At 37.1% G+C, this 17,349-nt stretch overlaps 1 protein-coding gene across 1 annotated transcript in view; it reads left to right on the top strand.

Moving 5' to 3' along the window:
• The first annotated feature begins 604 nt into the window (after positions 1-604).
• Dr (muscle segmentation homeobox protein Drop) overlaps positions 605-17,349 on the top strand; it is a 31,223-nt gene continuing 14,478 nt past the window's right edge. The window contains exon 1 of the mRNA XM_014238188.3: positions 605-2,781. Within this exon, the coding sequence (XP_014093663.1) occupies positions 1,398-2,781 (1,384 nt within the window). The 5' untranslated portion in view covers positions 605-1,397. The remainder of the gene's footprint in view (positions 2,782-17,349) is intronic.

Raw genomic sequence — 17,349 nt, 5'->3', positions numbered from 1 at the left:
CTTTGCTATCTAAACCACCTCTTCCCATCTCCTCAAACACTATTTTGTATACTCCATGGCTTTAACTGCAATAGTGTAACACTTCGTTGTTTTTGTTATTGCACGCATAAACCAATTAGAAGCAACACACTCTAGCTCTCACGTCCAAGTGTCGTACTGAATACGAGCGTCTTATAAAACTATAGCCAACACGCTCGCACTCACAAATTAGCGCAACGCCAGCGCTGCTATGAGTAGTGACGCTGTGCTTGTTGCTGCGGCTTTGTTGTTGTTGGGTTTGCTGTTATAGGTGGTGGTAGTGCATGCCTCAGCGCTGGGTTTCAATGAATGGACGTTTAGCCACATATAACTGGCCAGCAGCCTGCCTTTCACCCTCGTCGAAGACTTGCTGGCATGAATGGCTGGCTCCCTGGCTGGCTGACTGCTCACCTATTTGGAGGCTCATACACAGCAGCGTACGCTACTCAGATCTACCACCGCATGTGCCGCACAGCAAACCGGTCTGGCGAAGAGTGTGTTGGTGTGTGCGTGTGTGCATGTTGTGCGGAGCGACCGCGTTCGCTCTGTTTCTACAAACGCCTCAACGCTCAGGCACTTGGATTTGTGAGTATGAAAATAATTCAGTTGTAGACCAGTCGTGATCTCAAACGGATGTGTAGGTCCGTAGTATATCGTTCGTTTGTACACGCTCGCCAACCGTATGTTTTACCGCTACGCTAAATCAAAGTAAAAAGCCAAAGGCTTGATTGAACAGTGACAAATCATTTAATTAATAAATGTATGGAAAACAATTTTGAATATTTTTTGAGTTTGATAAGAAATCGCAAACGCCGGAATTGTGTTACAAACTAAAAAAAAAAAATATATTAAAAATAAATACATACACACACTCATAAAAACTGGTTTTAAAGTCCTGACTACTGATGCATTGTGCTTTTGTTTTTGTTGTTACGTTAATGAGAACGCGCGCACACGGTCGCATTAGTCATTAATTAAAAATTAATTAAAGCGCTTTAGTCGAAAGCGCTTTGCGAATAAACAAAGGTGACAAGCCAATTTGAGCGTGACAAAGCGAAAAACAAAAACAAATAATAAATTAAAACAAATTGAACAAAATTGAAGTTAGCCAAAAACTAAAATAAATAAAAATTATTGCAAAATAAGCGCACAGCAGTGTTGAACAAATTTCATTACTCGCACTCGAGCGTTTCGCAGAGTTTGAAACGGCAGAAAATATGTTGTTGTGTTTAAAAACAAACAGCTGTGCACTGTGATATGTTTTCCGCTAACTTTTGTAAGAAATAATATTAAAAAAAATTAAATTCAACTAAAAATTAATATTGTGTAAAATCAGTACAACGCCAGCGTCTGTCACATTCTCGCCACCCCGCTGCCCCATGTTAAAGCTGTCATCCACAGGAATGACTGTCACTGGTTTACGCACAAGCATGACAAGCCCGACGGTACCGCCGCAAACAGCGTCCGCCGCCATCACCACCACCATGACAATGACCAGCCCCAGCACGCTGGTGGTCAGTCCCGCACATCTAATCGGCGGCAGCAACATTAACAACAACAACAATAATACAAATCTCAATCGCAGCGGTAGCAATAGCAGCCCCACATCACCTTCCACACTTCTCTTAACACATCAGCAACAACAAACGTTGCAGCAACAATTGCTGCCGCTACATACACAGTCAACGCATAGTCACCCGCATCAACTGAATAAGACGAGCTCGCGTCTAAGTAATTTCAGCGTCGCTTCACTCTTAGCCGATACGCGACCAGCGGCAAATTTGTCCCCCTCACGCACTCATAGCGCGGACGCCATGCAAATGGAACCACGCAATTTGTCTAGCCACACACCAGCCGTCACGTTGTCACCTGTTTCACCGGCAGGCTCCTCACCCGCCTCACCTACCGCCGCACATGGCACGCAACAATTAGCGCCACACGCCGCCAGCCATCCGCCACATCAGCATCCACACGCGCACTTTCATTCCGCCGCCGTGGCACATCATGCGCATTTGTTGCACGCAGCAGCAGCCGCACATGCGCAACAACAACATGCCGCTGCAGTGGCTGCCGCCGCTGCAGCACAACAGGCGGCGGTCGCAGCAGCGGCCAACAGTGGCACAGCGCCACATTTGCACGGCGCAGCGGCACATTTACGTCACACATTGAGTAGCAGCTCAGCGGAAGCGCCCACTAATCTAGTTACCACGGAGTGTGGCAGCAGCAACAACTCACAACAACAACAACATCACCATGCTGCAACATCGCGCCTTGGCTCACCCGCTGCCCATATGAGCGGTCCCAGCGCGGACACGTCCTCCTCCTCATCGGCCACAGCGCTGCTAGCGAAACATGAACGTCACTCGCCTATGGGCAGCTCAGTGGACTCAGAGCTGGAGTATGATGATGATTACAATGAGCACGAGCATGACGGTGAGCATGAACATGATGAAGAGGAGGATTCGATAGTGGATATTGAAGATATGAATGCGGACGATTCGCCGCGTTCCACACCGGATGGCATGGATAGCAGCAAATCACCGGAAACGCTTAGCGCTCATATGCCCAACTCACCGCATCTGCTCTCGCCAGCGGCACTGGCTGCCTCGGGTCATGTACCCATTCGGCCGACCCCGTTCAGCGCGCTGGCCGCAGCCGCGGTGGCGTGGGGCGGCATTGGCGGCGGTGTGCCTTGGCCGGGTGCGCGTCAAATGCCACCATTCGGGCCGCCTGGCTTATTTCCAGGACAGGGATTTGGCGGAGGTAAGTGGCGATTTTGTTTATTATTTTATTACCACAAAAAATTAGCGAAGTGGGTGAATTGTATGTGAAAAGCCGGCGGTTGTGCGAATATATAGCAGTGCGTTTGTTAAAAGTTTCGTTGTAGGAAAGAAAAAATGGTGGGAGTCGTTAGGAATTTTTCAATAACTTTTTGTTATAAACTCCACTATTGAAAGTTTTGTGAATTATTTTTCTTGCTTAATTTTTATTTTTTAAACTGTTTATTTTCGAAGCCTAAAAGTCGGCCCTTGGATTAAAATTAAAAAAAAATAAATAAAAAAATATTTACTTTTCAATTGTTGTTTTCAAAAGTCAATTGAAGCAAAACTAATATTTTTCATAAAATAAAAATTATCATGATAATAAAGTATGTACATATGTTTATGTAAAAAGACTAGATGCATACCTACATATACTTAGCATTTTTTTTATAAATTTTTCACCATCCTCAGCAGAACTCAATTTTTCAAATGAAATTATTGAGAGTCTCCTAAATGTCATGAATATTTGAGAGTATATTATTCAATACCGTAATTTTTGTTTAATGAAAGAAAAATTGTGCAACAAATGTACAGTTAGACAGTGCTTCGATGGATTTTTTTTAATACATCTAGAATTGGGTTCGCCACAATTGTTAACAATTATAATTATATAAAAAAATATTGAAAATTATTTTGGATAATGTACTGTTGCCTTGAACAATGATTTATGCCAAATTTCGAGCAGATAGCTGGACAAATAAAAAATATTTATAAGAGGAAATTGAACAATTAAAATGGTTCAATTTGTATGGTATCTATATCTTATAGTGGTACGATATCGACAGTACTAATGGATGTGTGCAAAATTTCAGACCGATGTCTCAAAAACTGAGAGATTAGTATGCGTACAAGTATAACAACAGACGGACAGTCAGACAGAGAAATGGGCATGGCTATACTCAAACTCCTTCAGGATATTACAAACTTGGTATTTGTTGTCTAAATATATGTATATTTTCGAATATTTATTATTGCAAAGCTCCTAAGACATTACACATATATAGTATTATTCAAAGATCTAATTCCGACTGATTAGATCAGATTTGAAGCTACATAAATATGTTTATTAAAAGCGCATTAAGAATATTTAGAAAGACAACAAGTCGCTGCTTAGACTTTGAAAAAGCTCAAGCTTATTAAAAAGCCTCATTTTTCTATATTAATTTTCTACAATTTATAAAAAAATTTTGTTAATTAAGAAATTATTTTAACGCTAGAAACAAAGATGAAAATTCATGAAGTCTCAAAATTGAAATTTAAAATTTTCAAAACGCTTTCATCAAAAAGTTGCAAACAATTTTTGAACACATTTGCCTCACTCTTAAACCCCTCCCATTCAATTGGTTCACAATTGTGTTACTTCATTTACATATACACGGACTCATAAGCATGTGTTTGTAAACGAGTGTACGCATCAATTACTCACGCACCCATTAGTTACGAATTCTCCCATTTCCAACAGGAACGGAAGAAAACACAAAAACAGCAGTAACAAAATTGACAGAAATTTAAACAAAAAATTTTAATGAATTCCGCAAAACGCTGACCGCCGCAGCTAACCTCAACAGAAGTGAGCCAACAAGCGCACATTGAATCATTAAAAATTATTTGACAATTTTATTCTTTCGTTTATTTTTCAAAATTTTAATTTATTTTATTTTTGTTACACATACTACAAATGCGAAAAGCTAAAAATAATGTGCGCTGCTGTCGCCATTAAAGAGAACGCGCAGATGAGCCAAAAGCTGATGCTAGTGAACGCATGTGCGTGTTTGTGTGTGTATGTGTGCAGTAAGTAGTCAGTAAAACAAAACCTATTGACAATAACAATGAAAAAGTCAAACGACGGCGAGAAGAGCAACCAAACCACACACACACGCATATATATACATACATATATATATATATTATGTATATACATATATATTATATTGTAATTGGATAAGCAATATGTGTTGTTGGTGGGCTGGTTGATTGGACGGCCGGCCGTTGGGACACTTATTGCGACTCCTCCGGTTGGTTGTTGTTGACGCAGCGATTCAATGCTGATTTTCGGTTAACCAAGCGGCACAGCAAACAATTACAATTCATTGTTTTTCGACTTTACATTTGGTTGTTGTTGTTGTTGTTGTTGTTGTTATACATTTATCTGAAATGTCTGCAATATCAATTGGACGGCGCGCGGAATGGCCGCAAACGGGCAATTGTGCGCAGCTGATTGGAGTTAATATGCAATTACGCGATGCGGGCAGCACAACAACAATAAAAACAATCAAAATGCCTACCATAAAAAAATAAAAAGTTTTTAGAATTTTTTTACCAGTAATGTTTTCCGCTTCTGCTTGCTTCCAATGACTGCTGCGGCGGCGCGGCCAGTCAAAACGCGTGCAATTATCATATTAAATGCAATAAAAAGCCCATTTGGGCGCAGCCACTCATCCACTCATCCACGCAGACTAACGGACTGCTAATAAATAATCATACAAATATGTACATATGTACATATATAGTTGTATGAAGAAAAATCTGGCTGATTGGCGCGTCGGCTTAGCTGCGTGCTTCCGGTAGCCTAATAAGACGCGCATCACATCAACGCTTTTAAGTAAATTTATGCATAGAAAAAATATTTTTTTTTTTACCGAAAACGTTAGTGTTGTACCATGTATACAACAACTGCCAGTAAAGCGCTTCTACTTCCGCCTTGAAAGTTTTTAGGCGTTTTTGTTGCGTCAACGCGCACAGATCTCTATCTTGCCACCCATTTAATGCACAATTCACACTAGGAGTGTGTAACAATTTTCGCAATGTATGGAATTTACATATTCTCAAACATATATACTTACTTATATGCTACAAAATGTCTTCTTTATATATATATATACCGATGTTGCAAGTATTTTCCAGCCAACATGCTTGACGCGCGCTTCCTCCACTGCCACTGATAAATGCACTATATAGCCTATTTTCAAGTTTATAAATAATATTTGTGCCTTGCACTTGACTAACGAACTAACGGTACGAGAAACATAGTTGCAACAGCGCCAAGCCAACCACGGTATTGCATTTTTGCAAGAAAAAACTTAAATTGTATGCAAAAAAGATGAAGCATGCATATGTATGTATACAGCCTATACAGCCACTAACTTGCCACAAAAAGGCGCTGGCGGTCACACACTGTTTTTGTAGCGCTCAACACTTTGTCAACGATGCGGCAAAGCGCGATACAAGCGCATTTGTGGCATCTTTCCAACGTGCCTACGAACCCTTTTGAGTGACAAGCAAACGTTGTGGCAGCAATAGGCAGCGCAGCACAGTAACAAAAGTCAAAGTACCAAGTCCACCTCAAGTCCAAGTCCAAGTCAAAGAGACAGCTACCGTTCGAGTACAGAAAAACGTGTGTATTTTAAGTTAGTGTGTGTGTGTGTGTGTGTTCTCTTCACTATTTACTTATTTTCTACATTTGAGAAAGTCCAATTGCAGCATAGCCAATTGCCACGACTACTAACTAAGCGTGGCAATGTGTGTGTTTGAGATATGCATGTGTATCAGTTCATGCCTACTTGAAATGCATGTGTGCGACACTTTTCCACACCGTTTGCACTCTATACATTTCACCTTTTCAACGATTGCATACAATATGCATGAAGTTCCTCTTCTAAATAGCTAGTTTTGTATGTTTTTGTTGTTGGTATATCTAATGCAAAATTTTGTACCTACGGTCTAACCAACTGTGCCCACACACTGTGCAACATAATATTATTGCATTTATTTGCTATGCGCCACTGTGAGTTCTGTTTAAAAACTAACAGAGGCATCAACTCTGTCCAGTGGAACTCTTTAAATTGCTTCTATTGCATACTTTATGGACTTGCAGCAGTTCTTGTTGCATTTGAGTTGCATTTTATGTAACTGAAGTTATTTATATGGAGAAATTTTATCATATACGATTTTTATATGCGCTTCATTTGGCTGAGATTCTAAAACTTAGTCGTGCTTACGTAACAGAAACATGCTCGGATTTTTATACGGAAATAACTGTAAAATATATAATACATATTTTTATAAATTAAAAGCAATATTCAGCAGTCAGCCTGTCACCTTTGCTTACTTATACATATCAGGATCCACGGGAGCCTTTAAAAAATTAGTGAAAAAAAATTTTTATTGATGAATTTGTATGGAGTCAAGGCTTTAAACTTATACAAAAACATATACATAAATACCAAAAAAATATATACTTTCTGGAATTATAAATAGCATTACTTTATTAATTCAACAACCAATGATCTTTTAATAAGATATTTTTTTTTTGTGAAAATATGCTTTTAATAATATTTAACCATACATACATATATATATAGAAACTTTAAAACTAGACATAAAAATTTAAAATTTGAGTTAATAAATAAATTTCGGCATAAATAACTTAAATATCGAAATTCTCGACTTAAAGTGTTTATGCTTCAACGACGGCATTTCCTTTCATTCCTGGCCCCATGTACGGTTTAGTGTCACATTAAATTGCAATTGGCCTTTTGGCCACGTACCAACGGGTACAAAAACGGCAATAAGTTCATCAACGTTGACAGCAATAGCAACAGCAACAGCAGCGGGAGTGAAGCCAAAAGGACAGCAGAGAAAATAGCATGCAAATTTTTTATAAATATTTCTACTTGTAATTTAGTTGCTGACATTGGTAATGCAACTAATTCCGACGAAATTGGATTTTTCAACAAATTTGAATGCCAGCGAGTGCCGGCGAAAAAACAGGTGCACTGCCGCAAGGGCACACAAGGCAGCCAACCAAGCGCAAGCACATATAAAATATATACATCACACAAACATATTTCGGGAGAAACAACAAAAGCGTTTATAAAAAGTACAGCAAATCAGCAGCCTGTCAACTTTTTACCTTTGCGCATCCGCGCCACTTGAAGCAGATACGCGCATGTGTGTATGTGTGCCACTAGCTATCCAGCGTTTCTCCACTTATTTTGTGTGATGTGTTGTTTGCTATTTGCTGTTGAGCTGCGGCTGGATTATTGTCAACGCTGCAGGTTGCCATACAACTGAAGTGCCGCCGCTTTTGCCGGGCTGTCACCGCCAGCTATGCGTCCTTTGTGTGTGTGACAAGTGTGAGGTACTTAGAACCTCGGCAGATCGCACAATGCGACACACACACACTCACACAAGCATGCATATATACGTAAGACACTTCTCACCCGCTCGATAGGGCGAATTGGTCATGGCCGATAGCTGGTAGGCAGCGGCAAAGCCAAAAGCGTGCATAGCTGGAAGTTAGGCTCACTGCCACATGTCAGATTGCCACTTCAGATAAGCGAGATTAGCCCAAGTTGCAGCGGGCGCACGCTGCTGCAAATGTCGTAATTTGGCTACTGAGTGTCACTGCTCGCCGCATTACAGGTAGCTGTGATGTGACAAGTGTTTGGCGGTTGTCGGCAACTACCGGGCCACTATCTTCATAGCCTTACTTCACTCTGGCAGTCGGCAGAGAAAGAGAAAAATTAAAATGTCGCTTATCTCCGACTGTGTTACACTTAATTTGAGTCAAATTAAATGATAGTTTGTAGTCATTTAACGTATATATTATTACCTGACTGGACACGCTGCTCAAATAAGTACGCGGCACACTCGCACACGCACACACACAAAATAACTGGTGGCCACACACATGCACTTGAGATGTATAAAACTCGCTTACACACACACACATACACCCACGTATCAAAGCAAACGCTGCAATAAAAACAAAAAAATTACAACTACAAGTTAAGATATCAGTAGCATTCAGCTCCAACGCAGTCGCAGCCGCAGTCGCCGCGTGGACAGGAAAAAATTACACAAAATATTCGTGTTTTTCAGCTGATGAGGCAATAAAAAAGTGTCGCATTTAAAGACAAAGAAGCGTTTGTTCGATAAAGCAACTGAAAAGGTCTAAATAACAATGTGACAAAAGCAAAACAGCAGCAGTTAACTTCAAACAACAACAACTGTTGCTACTATAAAGCGCACTACAATTATGCCTCGTCTGTTGGTAATTAAAAATTTTCAGCTGGAAATTTTTTCGTAAATACGCCAAGTTAATTGGGCGCTGCATTGCAATGGCCCAAAAAATGTAAATTAAAATAATAATGAGAGGGAAATAACGAGAGAAAAGGTGCAATGCCGTTAAAGCTGAAAGAAAAAGCTGGCAATGGAAGTTTACGTGAAAAGCTTACACCATAAAAACGGCTAAAAATAGCATAAAGCTTAACAATTTTGTACAGAAAAATTATTTTTTTAAACTTTGTTTTATGGTAAGTTTTTTAAATTGTCACTTTATGAAGAAGATAATATAATTGTTTATACTTTTTATATTGTGCTTCTGCTTCTGCTTAAATTTACTTATTTTGAACACATTGTATATGTAGGTATTAAGTCGATTACGATCGAAAAGTATAAAAAGTCAGCAGTTCATTCGTTGATCCATTTCTTTACCCATTATTACTATGAAAAAGTAATATTCAAACTATAAAATAAATTTTTATTATTATCAAATAATATTCATTAGTAAAAAAATAAAAAAAATAAAAAATTAATATGCTTTCAGATATTAATATTCATGAACAATATTATTAAATCAAATAAATATTTTATTTTTATATCATAAAGTTAATTTTTATATCAATCAATTCTATTTTATAGTTATATAATTTGTTATTTTATCAACTTTTTGAATTTTTCTTCATCATTATATTTATTTTCAAATCCAAAATATCGTTTTCTATTTTGCTTACATTAAAAAATATTTTTTTTGCTCCGTAAATAACCATTTCAGTAAAATTAATTTCAGTTTTCATATTTTTTTCACTTTATTACTATGAACAAATATTAAAAAAATGTTATTATATTTACTTCCAAAACATTATTTTATTTTTTATTAAATTAAATGAATGTTTATCGATTTTATATTATTTTAACTTATAGTGGTTGTTGATTTACATTTTTAATTTCATTATTGTTAAAAAAATGCGAAATTTTGAAATATAACTTATGGCGTCGGTGAATCCATCAATTTGCAATCAGCAACAAACGAATTTTTTTGCAAAGAGATTTTTCTGCTTAAAATTGTGTCAAATGCAAAAACTAAGAAATTTATTAATACTTTACTTACCGACTCTGAGAACAACCTTTATAGAAAAACGGTTTAAAGTTTTGGTAGCCGATTACACTAAGTTAAAAAAATCCTACAACAAATTTTCAGAGAATATTCCCAAATATATGTACATTTTATATACATATGTAACATATACATATGCAATTTTTTTTTTTAAATCAGTGGTTATAACCACTTAATATAATATAATATTTATATATGATAATATTTTCACACATTATAATTGCATTTTTAGAGTTAAATATATTTCAGTTTTTTGGCTATTCCAGATTTCGAATATACATATATACTTTTTTAATAATAATTTTTTATATTTGAAATATAATTGGTCTAAAAATTAAAAATCTGTTTTTTAATGAAATTCGATTAAATACAATTCTATAGTACTTATTTACATTACTTTTCCTTCAATATTGTGATTTTCTCTTTAATATTTTACTCCTCATATCATTGACTGCGTCTCGTGCTCCTCAATGCCTCATGTCTATTTACTGCAATGCATAGAACAACATACAATTACTTAAGCATTAATAAATTAGTATTATCACTAGTGAAACGAAATATTGCAAAAATTTTGCGAACACACCTCATTGCAAGATTTGCAAACATTTTTACAGAAAACATTTGCTTTGCCGTTTTTTTTCACAACTTTTTGCTGGCTACAAAATTCAATTAATTTAATGCAAATGTGCATGGCAGCACGCACGCAGCGAATGAAGAAGCAAAAGCGTGCACAATAATACATATACTAACATACATATACACTATTACTATCTACATAAATATATATATATATATATATATATTTGTTTTTTTTTTTATATATTTGTTATTACAAGTAAATTGCATTACGATGCGTCCAAATGCTTATAAGCGTGTAATTTTATATGTACGTACATGTCTATATGCACGTATGTGTGTATATATAGATATATAAGTGTGTGTATGTGTTTGGTTGCACATTTATTTGCCGCCGCACCCGCGATTTTCGACAAGCGCAAAGGTTAAGTAAATATCTTAAATCAAATTAGCCAAAGTACGAATTGCCTGCAATGCAAATTATGCGAAAGAGTGGCCGGCCAGCCAGGCGTTCAGTTATGCCGACAGACATGTTGCTGCACAAATGCATTGCATTCACGCTTTTATTGTAAATATATATAAATATATATATATATATATATGTATGAGTGTGTATATATGTATATGAATTTATATATCTGTGTGTGTATATAGATTCCGCATGTGAACGGCATTAACACTTACAAATTCAAAATATGCGCCTGTGTATTTGGGCAACGACCTAGCGGTGCATTTCCACACGCACACACTCACATACGTGCATACATATGCCTTTGAGCACTGCCCCTTTTCGCTACAAAGTTGACTAACCCCCTTCAAAATAGTATTTCTTGCCATTTTTCTTGTTGTTTTTGTTTTTGTTATTGTTGTTAAAGCGGTTGCTTGCAGCGCGCCTAGTTGATATGCAAATGGGTGTAAGCGACTAATATGGCCTTATATGCTGATTTAATGCAAATAAATTTTATTTGGCACAACATTTTTCTTCATAAAGTTGAGTGGCGGCGCTGTCGTCTATGAAAGCAATGCCGGTATATGTAAATAAATATATATGCATAAATATTTGTCTGTGTGTATGCGTGTATGTGTGAAGTTTGGCGGCATACTTTTTGTTGTTGTATTTTGTTGCAGATGGCGTGCAAAATGCAAATATTATTAGCGCTGGCGTCTTGGCTAGCAACGCCCTGCCGTGTCGTCACCAACAGTCAGTAGCTAAGAGTCACCGGTTGGCAATTTGATGCGCCAACGCGTCACCGTCTTTGCAACGAACTGCTAAAAGTCCAACAGTTGCACGCGGAGCCAACATTTGTGCCCAGACGCCATCACGTGCAACGGCAAAAACAACAAAACATCGGTACCAGCGCCATCACCAACACCATCTTCGGCCAAATCTGCCGTCAACCATCAACACCTCAACTTTTAACTGCTGCTTCCAACCATCAAAGTCAATTGAGTGAAATTGCTGTAGTTTTTGTTGTTGCTATTCGCAATTGCATGCGCCAAACAGAAACAAATTAAACAAACAAACAAACAACAACGCCAACAAATAATTATGCCTATACTCATTTGCGAAAAATTTGCCTGCTCGGTTGCGTGTGTCCGTCGCGCTTGGCGTGGCAAACAAGTGTCTACACACATGCATACATGCATACATACATACATATTGTAGTTATATACATAAATACATATACATATGTCTATGCTTATATGGGCGTAAGCTCATGTGGCATGTCTGCTTTTCTGCCAGTGTGGCAAGTCCAAAACTGTGTTTTCTTACCTCTCACACATTGTAGGTGGGTTTGTGAGCAAAACGTTGTTGGCAACCATCCGTCCGTCCGTCTGTACGTCAGTTAGTCAGTCTTCAAGCAAAACCAATAAAAACAAACAATGGCAATAACAATAACAACTGCTTGACTTAAGACACACCCTCATTGCTGCTTGGCAAATAAGCTGGCACCCTTCACGCTAGGCAACAGTCACCCCACCCACTTGCCTCACCTCCCTCCCCATCACTCGTTTTAACCAGTTGGCAAGTTTATGCCACAACAACAACAACAAATTACAAACAATAAACTAGCAATGTGTTTATTTGCGAATTTATTTGTCTTTTGTGTCGATTTGCTTACGTCTATTGTTGTTGTTATTTTTTAACGTGTTTTTGTGGTAGCTGCTGCCTCCATTATTTTGCTATTATTGCCTTGGCGTATGTCGCGCAATTTTAAATGCAACAAACTAATTTGACTGCAATTATATTTTTATTATTTTTTCGTTGGCGTTCTCCTCTCAGCTCTTCTCCTGCTCACTTTTATTTATATGAAGGTGTATATATACATTTTCTTTATTTTTATTTTTTTTATGGTTATTTGGTGGCATACAATTATTTAATTGTTGTTTCTTTTATATATGGTGATTATATACGAAAATTTATATACATATATTTATATATACAAATGTATATGGAATTCAACTAGGGACGTAAAATTGTCTTTACTCGAAAGAAATTGTCGCCGGAAAACGAGAAAACCCGTCGATTTCTTACGAAAATTTCGAAAAATATTTCTGTAAAACAAAACCCAAAATAAAAATATTTTAATTTTATCTCGTTGACATTTTTTAATAATTTTTTTAATACTTGAAAGGAAATAATAATAATATTTATAAATCTTCTTATATCCTTCATGTAATTGAAAAACAAAATGCTTATATAATAATATAATGAACTTGTTATACCTATTTATTAATTTGTTATACTCTTTTTAACAAAAATCAGCGCAGCTAACCTTCGAAATTACAATTTTTTAACAAAAGTCAACTAAGCGAAGTTTCGTAATGATACTGATAATGATTAAAGGAGTAAGCTGCCCTTGCAAGTCAGAAAAAACTTGCCTTTTTGTGAACTTTTTTTGTAGAGTCATTTTATTTGACAAATAAATAAATAAATGTATATCTACAGAATTTAATATACTTTAATAATCAGTGATAATTTTTTGAAAATTTTGGCTTCTCTTGTTCCGTAGCTGATCTTGAGGAGCACTTGCCACAAAGGTTGTCTGGCAGCGCTGAAGATTTTTCTGCTTAAAACTATCTCTAATTCAAAACCCAAAAAAAAAAGTATTATTACTATAGATGAATATTGGAAATAATAGAAGCACTAATCAAAATTTCGAATTTGACAAAATACGACTTCCCAAAAAATGGTCGTTTTTGTGAGAAAAAAAAAGAAAAATTACACTTCAGAGTGGCTCATAGAATCGAAATGAATGTCAAAAATCTTATTCATTTCATAATAATCTGCATAATACATCTTAAAAATTCGTGCGTAAATTTAAAACGCTCGGTATAGCCGTTGAGCAGAAATTTTCTTCACCGTCTCTGAGAACTGCTTTTCAGCAAAACGCGTTCAAAGTTTTGGGAGCCGATTACACTAAGTTAAAAATTCTTAGAAATCGCTCATAACTTCGAAACTATCGCATCATTTTCAAATTTTCGGAAAATATTCTGTATGCAAAAAAACGATTTTTCGGTTTTTTAAAATTCACAAGTGGATACAATCTCTTAATAAAGACTAAAGCAATTTCTTTATATAAATTATAACTTTTAGCTCAATCACCAAAAAGCAAAAAAAGCACACATTTTTCATAATTTCTTTATAAGAATTTATAAAAGTTTTTTTTTAAATTAATTTTTTTGAAATTGCAAAATAAAAAAAATTTGGTTTATTTATTTATGGTATATTAATATTTTCCCCAAAAGATACAATTTTCACTCATTGAAAAATTTTAAAGATTTTTCGAAATATGATATATTTCCAATTATAAAATAAAAATTAAGTTAATTAATGCAAAAATACAAAATTGTACAAAAGAAATCTCCAACTAAGTATGTGTTAACAAAATCAAAAGAAAATACAAATATAGAATTTTTGAAACCAGTATACACCCTGCAAGCCAACTATCGGTTAAGCCACCCGTTAGTTATCTCACAAACGAATTTTATTTTTTTTAAGTAGATACGTGTGTACGAAACATATATGTATTTCCTAAAATAGCACAGAGATTCCACAAATTGCATATAGTTGAAACAAGCTTGCCTCAAGGCCTCAAATTTATAAGAACTACATTTATATTTTGTAATTATTTTTCAAAATAGCTTATCGGACTCTTTTTCATATCGAAAAAAGTAAATCTAAAGCGAAGGATCCATAAAACAATAACAAGCTCCAAGCTTTGGCATCACTGCTGCCAAACAGCTGTTACGCAGCTGCATCGTCATCGCTCATGCCATCAGCAGCGCATCGATCACAAAGGTGGATAGCCAGATTTGCCAAAAACAGCGAGGCAGCGCTAGTGTTAGTGTTGTTACTACACTTGGTTATTTGCACAGCACAGCAATTTAACTTGTTTGTGCATGCAGTTGTTGATGTTGTTGTAAATTGCAAAAATTAATTGGTCATTTGTCGTTAATTGCCATTGGAATGGGGTTTGCTTTCCTACAAATCATTTGAGCGCATAAGTGTGCGTGAGTGTATATGTGCGTGTGTGTGCGATTATGACCAATGCGGGCAACACACGTACGTGGCTAACAGCGATTGGTAGCAGCACACGCTTACTTAGCTCACGACCGTGGTGACGATGATGGCGATGGCGATGAAGATGACGAGTTACGTGTACACATTTGCTTGCAAACAAGTAAACAAATGACAGCGACAACAACAACAACATATGGTGTTGCTGCCAATGGCCGACGCTATTGCCACACAGCGTTTGGCGCTACAGCTGCAACAGCTTGCAGCATTGTGTCATCAAAGTGCAACAAGCGTATGTGTGTGTGTGTGTATGCCGGTGTGTTTACTGAGATGTTAAGTTCAAAATGAGTGAAACACTTTGTCGCCGCATATTTGTGCTGCTGCTGCCGCTATTGTTGTTGGCTTGCTGTTGGCATGTGTCTTGCATGCGGCATGCATTACTACGCGTCTCGCATGCCACAGCTGGAAATTGTGACATTTAACCACCATTTAACAATCAGTCAGCGCAGCAAGTATGTGTGTGCGACAATGATACGCCGCAGCGGCTGAAAGTCAGCGGCACAAACCGTTAAGCGGCTAGTGCCCAATCATTGCTGGGCTTCTTTTTCACATATTTGTGTTAACTTTGCCTCATTTCACTCCATTTTGGGCAGTCAATCAGCTGAATTTGTCTTATTGCACTGCTTTTGCTTCGTTCGCCGTCGTGGCAGTCACTTTTCACTCCCCACGTTACAGTTGCAACGCATCTATTGGCTTTGTGTCCAAAATTGGATGAAGTATTTTCAATTAATTTGAGTTCTCCAGAGTGTCGTAGGCATATTATGAAATCAACAATTGACAGCAGTGAGTATGTACCTGCAGCTGTGGCGGCGGCGTCGGCAGCGCGCGCTACGTGCCACTCGTAAGCACTAGCACTGCTAGCTGACTAACTGACTGACGGTAGACACGTATTGCAACGGCTATTAGTTGTTAGTTTTTTTTTTGTACTTGCTGTTGTTGTACTAAGTATGGAAAAGTTTCTGGAAAATGAGTTGGATTGCGCTGCAAATTGCTCGCAATTAGCTTTTAATTAAAGCCTTTACTAGCCAACCATTTGATATGCCATTAATATGCTTATTGTTGTAAGTGTAGCTGATTTATTTCCTTTCCCTTAAAATTGTTTTTGGTATTGTTGTTGTTATTATTATTAGAGTTGCTTTGTTTGTGTTTTTGCATTGGTTGACAATGTTATACTTCATGTCTGTGTTATTATTATTATTGTTGTTGTTGGTTTTTCTGTTTTTATTGTTGTTGTTGCATTGACTTACAACAACCAGCGTTATATTAGTGTGCCGCATTTGGCTATTTTGCAAGCCCACCAACCTGCAATTATGTGCTCAGCTGCCGCAGTCAGTTCGTCACTCAAATGGTGGCATGCAACAAATATATGTATACCATAACTGGCGCTGAGAGCGCACTTGCTGCTGCAACTGCAAAAACCATAGCAGACTCTAGGTGGCAGGAGAAACTTATAGCTAACTATATATAACTATAACTATATACTATATATGTGCATACATACACACACATATGTATAAAGGCTTACATAAAAATATGTGTGTTCCACATGGCTAACGCGATCGTCGGCTATCAGCTATTGATATTGGTATCATGGCGGCAGCTCACCACCAAAATATTAATGTGTTTGCCACATGATATGCCATACACATACATACGTACATATAAACACATGAAGTTATGTTACAATTGTCGCCAATCGTGGCAACTGATCGATCGCATGAATTGCACGAATTGCAGTTGTTGCTGCGCGATGTCATAACTTCGCTGCTTTTTTAATTAATACCAAATTTGTCATGTTGCACGTAACTGCGAACATACCGCTGCACACTGTTAGCAGCATAACAGGCGAATTTCGTTTTCCAACTGCCGGCGGCTGTTATAAGTAGTTGCAACGTGTTGTTGTTGTGGTTTTGCGGCCCACCAGTGCCCAATATGTCAATTATTGCTCGCTTGCATTCGCTAGCAATGGACACCCAGTGCTCCTCTTGCTATTTTGTTGCTGTTGTTGTTGTTGTTGTTGTATTTTTTTGTGGTGCACTATCTTGTCATGCCAAAAACAAAAGCTGTGTAACTATTGCTTAATTGTTTTGCCATTTAATTACACATGTATATATTGCGCATATGTACATATACAATTTGCACACACACACACGAGTATACTATAAACCGCC

The sequence above is a fragment of the Bactrocera oleae genome, chromosome 2, assembly GCF_042242935.1.
Source record: "Bactrocera oleae isolate idBacOlea1 chromosome 2, idBacOlea1, whole genome shotgun sequence".
Lineage (NCBI taxonomy): Eukaryota > Metazoa > Arthropoda > Insecta > Diptera > Tephritidae > Bactrocera > Bactrocera oleae.
Note: the sequence above shows the minus strand (reverse complement) of the source record. Positions and strands in the feature narration are given on the sequence as shown.